Raw genomic sequence first — 11319 nt, forward strand, 5'->3', positions numbered from 1 at the left:
AGGTTAGGTTTAGTGTGTCACGAAACTGGGTGTTGCATTATTTTAAACTTTTATTGAACATTTTAAGTTGAAATTATATATTCGTGATGTTTTATGTAATTTTAACAATGCGTACTTAACAAACTAACAAAACAATATCATTGTTATGAATTCGGAGTGATATAATAATTATGGAAATTATCTTTTATGTGAGCTTATGTGTTTTGTAATGTTTTCCATAAAAATACCTATTTTGCGTCTTATAATAAAACCAATTTTTATTTAATTTAAAAATAATATAAATGACTCTGACACATGCTCATTCCGCTATAGTAAAGTTTATAGCACTTTCCATTTCTATATAGGTACATATTTTTTTTCCATAGAAAAATGCTTTCCACGAAGCTATGAAATGGTTTGTGGTATTTTCTCATGTAAATACGAAATAATTATGACAAATGCTAACAAAACCTCAATAGTTTTTTTATAATTTATGGAAAGAAAAATTTATTTGGATAAAAACCCCGACCGGTAGTTATTGTGGTATTTGGGTATTAGAAGTGAGCTCGGAAATAATAGAAAGTTTTTATATTTCCTGCGCTCTAATCAAGTCGCACCGTCTGTCAAAAAATTACAATAAATTTCTAGTTTATATCACTAGAAGCGAAAATAGTACATCATGTCCTATGAGATTATTTATTACAAGTGATGCAATATTTCAACACATAAGAAATATTTTAAACAAATATTTAATTGACCCAAACTAAGTAGTTGCTTTGCTGGTTTCGTCATATCGTGAGAAAGATCCACGATGCTTCAGTTAAAAAGGGTTCATAGTGACAGTTAGAGATAATTTGTGCCTTCGATGAAATGATCAAGTTGAGGTAACACTCAGATTCACATGGAGAGAAGTGCTGCGTCTGACTGAAACCCGACAATGGGTTTCCATATACAATCAAGTAAGTATGTAAGTAGTTTACAGAATTCTTCTGATTATTATTGTAAGGAAAAGAGATTAAATGCTTGTGAAAAAGTCTAAAAACTGAACAAATTTAAACTCAAAGTAGATCTTTAAAATTGTGCTGTTCGGTTTAACGAAGTATTCGGAGAATCCGATTAATCGGATAATGAACGAAGTCTTCGAATTTACAAAAAAAATCCGAGTCCGGAGTCTTTCGGAGTCAAAATCCGGAGTCTTCAAATATCCGGATTTACGATTATTATTCGCATTGAAATTATTCGGAAAATTCGTAGGCAAAAGTTAAAGGCAGAGCACCAAATGCAAATATATGTGCATCACACAAATACACACAAATTAATAATAGAATTTGTTGTTGTTTGTACGATTTTATGTATTTGTAATTTTTGTTTAATTTTATTGGTTCATTATTCGATCCTTATCTTTATTCGATTATTAGCTGGACTCCTATTTAAAGTTTGAAGGTAAAGGTATTATTTTATGCAAAATTTAGTATTTGTCGTATAGGGACTAATTTTTATATGGAATTGTGATAGTTATTAGTTTTATCATAACATTAATTTGAAAACTATAATTATATGGAGAGATAAAATAAATGCTGGCGAAAGTGGAAGATACGATTAAATAAGATGCAGTCTTAAATAGATCTAAATTATCAAAAGGATTTTAAAACTCTATAATTTATTATTGTTTCAGAGAACATATATTTCCTGGTGTTATATTTCATTTCATGACTTAAAAAGACAATAGTTGGTCATTCTTCTTGATTCTTCTTCTTCTTGAGTTAGTGCTATTACGCACTTTTACTCTATAATGGCTGGGGGGCTTATCTCTATCCCACACTAGGTTTTACCTAGGCTCATATTATTGTAAAAAAAAGTTATTGTAAAAAGATTATTTAGATTTTTTTCAGTATAAATAAAAATTAAAGTACTACAGGTTTAAAAAATACTTTAACACTATATCTATCTCTATCTAACACTATTTCTATCATGAAAATTATAAATTATATACGAATATTTTATATATCTGTATAAATGACATACATGCAGATTTATATTGCTCAACCAGTCAGAATAATCAGAGCGATGGAGGGAGAGTGACAGAGAGAAATAGTTATAGAACAAAAGGTCTGAAATAAACTTTTTGTGAAGCAATAAGTTCATGATGAAACAAAACCCTGTCTGTTAAATAAAGGTTAAAAAATGTTTTATTACCTTAGGCAAGTATTCCCATAAGGTATCTTTTTCGGATTGGGTGTACATTAGGACAATTAAACAGAATGTAGTAGGATGTCTTTTCCTCTTCTATATATGGTGATAGAATACCGTCATATTTAATTCGATAAGATGATATCGAAGACCGACGATGTGTCTATGAGAAATTGACCGATATTTTTCGCTTTGTTTTAAAGTAAGGTGCATTTTCAAATACAAAAAGATAAACTGTATACTTAGTTTGACGTATGTCAGAAATGTCGTAACATTAACGACGCATTGTTGTTGTTATCTAACAATTAATTACAGTTTTAATTGGGGATCAGATATTTTAAAAATAAGTTTTTTGTCCGCAGAGCATCGAGAACCGATTAAAAGTATGGAAAAATAATAAATATAACAGAAAGCTGAGAATATTAAACAGGAAATTTTATTTAACAGATATATTTTTTGTTAAATATTTAAAAACTGAGCAGATCGGAACTAAATATAGTCTCTTTATATTAATGCCTAATGGAAAGTTAAAGTTGTAAAATGTAAAAAATTGACCTATGCTGTAGCATTTTAAATATTTTTATCATTTTTTTAAAATAGCAAATAGAGTAAGAAATGTAGTTAAAATAAATATGCAATGCTTGTTGCAAACATTTTCTTGACAATCGCGTGGATTGTGGATAAATAGTGTCTTAGTGTGCACAAATATGTTTAAACCTCAAGCATTTAACATAGATTTTAATACGAATAAAATGCATTAATGTTAAACATTTAAAAATCACTATTGTGTTAATAAATTGCTTTTAAAATGCAATGCATTGTCTTGCTTTAGATCTGCATTACATCCTGCATGCATTTTTACAGCATTAATTGCATTCAATGCAAAAATGCAAGCCAACAAAGAAACACTACAAAAAAGGCAAAAATAAAACCATGAAATGTTGTCGACTTACCAGAGAATGAAATAATCGTGTTTACATTTACGGGCTGCACTGGTTCACCATCTGTAGCAATAACAGTCATTGTGTGACCCTCAATTGTTACTTGAGCCGGACACACTGAAGCGAAGGCGTTGATCATACGGAAACGATAACGACGGCCAGGTGTAATTGTGAAAATTTCCAGTGGTGTATTCGTCATGAAACCAGTATTTGGATCACGGAACTGACCCTTACCGTTGATAAGACAAGATTCAGGATCCTGTCCGGTATTAACAGCCAAACGACCTGGATAACGTTCTGCTGCATCTTCATGCAACCAATCACTGATCAACATTATATGCGTGGTTAAATCAAAGTCGTACAAATGAGAATTTGGATCACGTGAAGGTGGCTGCCGCACTACAATGCTACCATAAATACCATCCAGTTTCTGCAGACCAGTGTGGGAATGATAGAAATGTGTACCGGCATTTCCAGTCCATTGATATCTAGAAATTACGAAGAGTGCTTAAGCACATATGTTAAGGTAAAAGTTTAAATTAATTCACCTGAAAGTGTTGCCTTGTTGTATGGGGCATTGTGTTACGAATGGCACGCCGTCATAATACTGTGAACCACGTTGCCAAATTCCATGCCAATGTATAGTGACTTCCATGCCCTCCATGTGGTTTTCAACATCGATGACAACCTTGTCATTTTCGCACACTTGTATGCTGGGGCCCGGTATCATGCGATTGATTGTTAATATGCCACGTTCGACACCATCCGCCAACACGCATTGGCAATGACTCCAGACGGTATTCGTGGCATTCGGTGTGCATACCTGACAAGCTCTAAAAGTACAAAAACACAAAAATAAAAATTAAAAATCTCAGCTCATTAAAAACAAAGAAAAAGTTGTTCGGTGTATGACGAGAAAGCAGTATGAGCCACTATATATCATAAAACTATGGAGCCAGTTAATTTTTCTTTATTATGAGTGCTTAACGAAATTGTAAATTAAATTTAAATTAATATTCACTTAGTGTTATTTATATTTGTGTGAACATTGTTTGCACTGCAAATTTCTGCATTCGCTTGAGACTGCAATTCAAAAAGTGCAATTTGCATTTATTGACCATTATTCACGCATTTTATACTCGTTAACAGTTGCAGTTGAAGTTAATAAATTTTCTTAAATAATTACCAAGCACGGCCTACTCCATTTTTACCTTTCAAAGACTGTGGCAAAAACTTGTATTAGGAATAAATTTTTAAATCATTCGTGCAAAACGATCCAAACATAATAAAATTTATAAAGGAAATGTAAAGGAAGTAAAGAGCTAGCTATGTGCAGCAAGGTGTAGAGCAAATGCCCATAGGATAGGTCAATACATCATTTCTATTTTTTTAAGTCCATAATCCATTTTATTTACGAGTAGCACCGTAGGATATAATATGTTCTGTTAAAGCTAATAAATCTGCATTCACTTTCATTTAGTTCTGTAAGTGTCTTAAATTAATCTAAGGTTAAACTATAGTGGGTATTAACTAAAGCGATCAAAAACTGTTTCTTTTAGTTTAATTACTCGTAATTTACTTAGATATTTGAATTAACATAAATGCAAATATTTTGAAAAGTGATATTTGCATATCACATGCATATTCATATGCCAGTCCAATACCACACATATCTCTGAAATCTATTATTACCGACTATTCTTGAAATACCAGATTATGAAAAATAAAATGTGGACCTTTCACTGGTCGAAAAACATGCTTCTGACATATGTATTCACATGCAAATGTGCATAAATCTCGGAATTGTTGTTGACAATCCATTGCCTTTGTGTTTGGTTTTAATTAAAAAATAAATTGAATGTGTTTATTATATTTCGAAATAAGTAGTTTATGGTTGTTACTAATATATTAACTAAGAAATTAACACCAATAGTATCTCGGCTTAGCAGCTCCCGTCAAGAACTGGTTATTTAGTATTCAATTATGTGTCACAAATGGCAGTTCACTAAGATAGTTTACTTCAGTTAGTTACGTGTATAACGCAAAAAGTGGCTTATAAATATTAGTTTAACTGTTACAAGATATTATGTGCTAATTAAAGTTAAGAATATTATAATTAATTGTTATCATATTTCCATATTTGCGATCAAATAAGAAATTTATGTATTCCGAAATGCGTCAATAAATTATGAATAATTTCACTAAGTGGATTGAAACATTAAAGATTATTCAATAATTTATTAAGAAACCAAATGCATGATATTAAAAAAGCAAATCACATAGCGAAGCAATTAGGTAGTTAGAATTAGATAGCTAGGCAGACATGGTTCATACTTAAAGATTCATAGGTTGGTTGGTTGGTTGCAGTGGCAGGTCATAAGATAACTTCAAATGTACCTCAATTAGCGATTTTTCGCCGTTTTGTTACCACATTCCTCGCAAGAACCCTAGTATAGAAGAGTAGAGACTAAATCCATCCCACCGAATTTAGGTAATTTAACAGGTCTTTCATCCTTACCATTGAGCAGTCTGATAAACTATCAGATTCATAGGAGTCTTTAGAAATATTTTCGAAGAAATGACTTTAATGACTTCAATCACGTCATGGTGTCATATATTAAAGATTAGATGCATACATGTCATGCATAGCGTCCGCAATTAAATTAAAATGTTTGCTCGTAGCTTATTTATTTTCTTACAATATTAGAAATTCTTCTTCATTGTGTATTTGTTCTATTATTTGTGTAATCATCTAGTAATGCAGAAATTCTTTTCAGACAGTGTTGAAGAAAATGTCACCAAAAACAATTTCAACAACTTGGAGAATATATCTTTCCTTGCAGTCGAACTTAATACGATTTTTAAAAGAAATATGTAATTAATAACTCTATTGAAGCATTAAATAATATACTAGTTATAAAAGTTTAGTGCTGCGTTGGCAGATGAAAGAAAAATCACTTTCCATATATGTCGGAAGTCAGAAATATTCTCTTTTATATTTATTGTATTTGTTTCTCTTGTTGTTATTTTTAAATTATATTAAAAATAAAAGATTTTAGTGTTCTATTTCTTGTCTACTTCTTGGACTATCTTCAGAGTTAATGAAGAACAAAAGCCAACAAAAATATCCAAAGCTTAAACAAAATATGAGAGTATATATACAAAATATTAATTGAAAACCAGTGTTAACATCTTTGGTTTAATTGTAAACAACTGCACTCACAGATTATTTGGACTTTGTTTAGGATCTGTTTTCGACTTTTGAAACGCATTGATGATATAGAGCAACAGGAAACAGCAGAACACGTTGTATGTGTCAGCCCAGTCATGGTAAGATGCAGATTTAACTATCTATCAGTGGTGTTTTGAGCCCTAAACATATAACTAAATTATGGTTTACAATTGTCATTAAATTCTACAAAAGTTTGGAATTGGAATAGATGGGTGAAAGACTGCATAAAAGTTCTTTCAGGTCGCAGTGCATACATAGCCTATACTTAACAATAACATGATGATATTGAAGACATTGAAAACTAAGTTCACAACTAATAAAATTAGCAATAGTTCTACTGATGCCAGCCGAGGCTTTAAATAGACTAATATAAATGAGCAAGACTACTACAACAAATTTAGAATCAACAAAAAATTATGAATTTAATCAAAGTTGTGATTAGTAATGTACTTCATGATAATATCTAGAATGCAACTAGCTATTACCCATTTTTGTGAAGAAAATTGTTTACCTCAAACTGATATTAAGGTCGTGTGCGAGTTAGGCTAAGTTGCGTTCTAAATGAGGGAAATTCTAAGTTGTGCCGATAATGTAGTGATGTGTCGATACGAGTTGATAAATGGCTAAATGTGTGCAGTGCAAAAAATCCCAAAAAATCTCCCATTTGGTTTAGCCTAACTCGCACACGTCCTAAATTTATACTAATATCTGTATACTAATATCTAATACACTAATATCTGCTGTCTACCTAATCAGATCGTTACTATTAAATGGAACTGTGGCTAACTTATCTACATGTGTATGTAACGTATAAAGTGTATTTAAAGATTTCTTTTAAAAAGACTTCAACTTATTCTATGCTCTGTTGCCTTGGAGTTTTATTAACCATCCCACTCATATTAGAATTATTCTTTCGTAGCTTTTTGAAGCACATACTGCAGTGATTAAAATAGTATCAGAGTATGATATACAATACAGAGACACTGAAATTTTAAAGCATATATACATAGGTCAATTATTGCTTAGTCTGATGTAGTGATAAACAATAATCTAGTCAAGGCGCAAAGGAGGGTTTTGAAGAAACCTCGCAGTTAATAGAGAGTAAAAGTACTCAGGTGCACTCACCCAACTATCCTCAACATAATAGTATACACAGAAAAAGAATCTTTAACATAATTGATCAATTTAATTTAGTTTGTAATAGAACACCCTTTTATATATCTCCTACACTAATTTCGTTAAAGATCTACTTTCAATAATTAGTTTTATATATAATTTATTTATGTATTTACAAAGTGTTTAATAATGAAGTCATGCTTATTGTTTTTTAATGAATAGACTGATATTTCAGTGGGAATATTTTAAGCGATTTATAATTAATAGAGCAAAAATTCCTTAAATTAATATTATTAACTCTGAGCATAGAAGAAATCAATACCACGTTGAAGAATTAATTACAGCAATAATACGTAATTTTATTACAAATTGTTATTATTATTTAATTAAAATTAATAAGTACATTTAATGAAAAAGATATATAAATTATACCTATGTATCTATATTAAAAATATACAGGTTAAGTGCAAATTTAGAAATATATGTAAAATTAAATGTAAAATTAAATGTTAAAAAATAACTCATGCAACAATGACCAAACCCCATCAGTCGGTGAACAAAGCAGTCCACAATGTATCTGAGAGCTAATTTAGAACAAATGGAACAGCTTTGAAATGAGTTTGCAACGCTGAATTTCAATGAGCGTTGCATTTTTATTGAGTTTCGAAGTTTAGTCAACTGTAAAGATTGACGAAGTACCAATTAATAAATCTGCTAAAGCTACTGGCAAACTTAATGCTTTGCTCTGTGCACGAGGGAGCTACCGGGCACGGGGCAATATTTGCCAAAGCAAAACGAAGCGTGAGAATTTGTCTACTGACTTTTAGCACCTCAGGGTAGACTTGAAAGCGGCGGAGTTGCTTTTGTTGTGGCGCCGCGCTTTCAACGCGCTCGATTGTTTTGCAGCCATAAAGTTTTGAGTCAATGACTTGCATGAGACGGAGTGATTCAAGCAGTTTCAAGTCGTCTTTGTGTAGTACAAGAGATACAAAAGCTGCTGTCACAAGCTTATGCTTCTGATATTAGTTTTACGCGTGCTTTTTACATGTTTTTGTATCTTCTTCTGTATCTATTTTTGTATCTTCTTTTGTATCTTTTTGAATCTTTATCGAAATGGATGGCAAAAATAGTTGTTATGTCACTTTTAATATTTATTTGCCAACTGAAAACATCGTCATCTTGCGGTGACATGCCTATCTCTATGATACCGACATCATCTTCATTGATTACAAACATTTTTTCGGCACTCATACGTTTTGAATGTACTTCCCTCATGAGTAGAGTGAAATAATTCAAATCTTAATAAAAAAACTCATGCTTTTTCTTTTTATAAGGTAATTTCCACACAACAAATCATTTTTTAATAAGACAACAGAAAACTTGAGAAACAAATTTCACTACAATCAGTGTTTGATATTGCCAATGAATAAAATTATAATTTTTAAATCCAATTTTAAATTAAAATTGACGACTCATAATATAACGACTCATACTGAAATCAACCTATTTTATAGTTATAAAAGTCAAGATGTATAAATATAGCAATCGTTTTACTTACGCTCCCAAAACAGTGTAGTATTCCAATGTGAAGTGATAATAACAAATTCTGGGTGGTTCACCCTCTCTGCAGGCACGTGCGCATTCGTCGGGTGCAGAAAGAGATGGGTTGCGCCTGAGCTCTGCTGTAGCACTAGTTGAAAAATCTAAATGGCGAAATGGTGACTTTGGATTAGCATTGACGACTGTGGTGGGATAGCGCGCTGAGCTAGGAAAACTGCCACGTGAATTTAGGTATCCGCTGCCAGCTGTCAGAGCAGCATTACTTGCACCACTACCAAGACTATTACTGTTTAGTGGCACAGGTCGTGGCTTGCTAGCACTGGCACTTAGTGATGGATGAGTCTGCACTAAGCCATGGGTGGCACCAAAGAACGGCGAATCAAATGGTGTTGAGCTAGAAGGTGTCACAACGCGAGAATTCCAAAATGAACCTGCCGGTGACTGATCAGTTGTTCTATCTGAAATGCCATAGAATAGAATAGAAAATATAAATTTTATTAGAAGTTTATGATGAATTTGTGTGCATATTTGCACATAAAAAGTAACAAAACAATAATGGCGCATAAATCAATCAAAACCTTTGGTATGTGTTGAATAAAAACATCGCCTTAGAGCACGATGTTTGCATTCTATTGAAAACTTAAAAAACGAATATTGCAACATTTGGATTATTTGGAGCATAAAAATAAAAACTGCAATAAAAATATTCTTTTGCCTTGAATTACTGATGAATTAGCATTTGAAATGGGAGGGGTTCTTTTATACTTTTGAGATAAAAATATTTTCAATGAAAACAATAAGAACGCAGCAACTTGCCAAGGAAATTCCAAAAATTTGGTCTGAATTTTATATGCTATTTTTATTGTGAGTTTATATACTGTTATTTAAAACAAAATAATAATAAGTAATTTATTAAAAATGATTTGCATAATAATAAAAGCATGTTTAATAATTTATACTTTATTAATATTTATTTAAAGTTTGTTTGTTTTATTGGCAGATCACTTTATCGTTGAGTGCCGCCAGTGCTGAAATTTATTTAATTCTTTTTATTGGCACGAATATATTTTATAAATTTATTGGTATTAAAAATTTTAATAACTTTTTAATTATTAATAAAAATTTACAGTAATTTTTATTATTTTCTGAGTATCGTTCAGTTCAGTTGTTCTCATATGAATTTTTATTATTTGCTGGGTATCGGTTAGTCGTTCTCATATGAATGCACAATAAAGCAAAAGACTTAAGGCACAAACTTGCATTCAATTTAACGGCTAATAAAAGAAAGCAAGGAATCAAATCAATTTTGAAGAGATGAAAGTAAAATCCTATAATTTCTTATTTATGTTTTAATTAGTATAATTGTATTTGTATGGTAGCAGTAATATTAGCAATTATGATTAAATAAATAATAAAAAGTGTTTTGTGTAAAAGAGTTGATCAAGAAATGATTTATTTTGATGTGTTTAGTTTGTATCTTTAATAAAATACTAAATATCTTCTTTTTTTTCAGCAAATAACAAAATGATTGACCTATCAAACACAATTAAAAAGATTTACATAGTAAAAATAGATAAATAAAATAAAAATTGTGTTAAGTTATTTGAAAATTTAAAGCAATGTATGGTCAATCCACCTATTTTTGTGTTTTAGGCAATGGATATTGACCTATGAAGCGTTTGGTATACTACATAGGAATTTAAGAAGACATCAATGGTATATAGAGCTGTCGGGACAGACATACATATTACAGTACTATGGTAAGGTTTTGATATTTGGTTATTAATAGATACTGTGTTACTTAAACTATACACTTACTTAACAGTTTTCTTTGACTAGTTCTAAAAATCTGTCGACCAAGAATCATTACGTTATCAACGTACAGTTATATAGCATAGTATGTGTGGTTAGGACACAGACTACGCAAAACGCTTAGCGGCATAATATATCCATCTGTATGAATGGAAACTACAAGGCAGACGAAACTGTGTTATAAAAAATATCAATCACTATACAACCAAAAAAAGAAAATGGACGAATTGAGAGCAACAGCACGAAATAGAAGCAAATGGTATCTGTTTCAGATAGCGTAAGTTCTGCAATTTTAAATAAGCATATTGAATGATTGGTTTATATGGTGGCAGAGTCTTGTCTTTGGTTCAAGTAGTTCTTAGATGTCGTTTTATTACCAAAAACTTGATTTCAGTTCTAATATTACCCTGTGCGCATGAGAAAGTAGATTATTTTTCAAAGATATATGTTAAGTATGTTTGCCAGGCTCCTTATGTCTATATTTCTTTA

At 31.0% G+C, this 11319-nt stretch overlaps 1 protein-coding gene across 1 annotated transcript; it reads right to left on the reverse strand.

Annotated features, from left to right (window-relative positions):
• Positions 1 to 3045: 3045 nt before the first annotated feature.
• Positions 3046 to 10885, reverse strand: LOC119675057 (laccase-5-like). The gene is made up of 5 exons (XM_038086244.1): positions 10837 to 10885; positions 9017 to 9476; positions 3659 to 3943; positions 3123 to 3598; positions 3046 to 3077 (listed from the first exon to the last, which is right to left on the reverse strand). Exons 1-5 carry the CDS (start codon positions 10883 to 10885, stop codon positions 3046 to 3048), a joined length of 1302 nt encoding a protein of 433 aa, XP_037942172.1.
• Between the last annotated feature and the right edge of the window lie 434 nt (positions 10886 to 11319).

Source organism: Teleopsis dalmanni, chromosome 2, assembly GCF_002237135.1.
Source record: "Teleopsis dalmanni isolate 2A chromosome 2, ASM223713v2, whole genome shotgun sequence".
Taxonomy (NCBI): Eukaryota; Metazoa; Arthropoda; class Insecta; order Diptera; family Diopsidae; genus Teleopsis; species Teleopsis dalmanni.

Bases quoted from the DNA above. Each gene is read 5' to 3' on its own strand.
- LOC119675057 (XM_038086244.1), bottom strand. From the start codon at position 10,885: ATGATTCTTGGTCGACAGATTTTTAGAACTAGTCAAAGAAAACTGTTA. The intron at 9,477-10,836 runs GTAAGTGTATAG...ATGGCATTTCAG, and splicing joins TAGTCAAAGAAAACTGTTAA to ATAGAACAACTGATCAGTCA. The intron at 3,599-3,658 runs GTGAATTAATTT...CGTAATTTCTAG, and splicing joins CAACAAGGCAACACTTTCAG to ATATCAATGGACTGGAAATG.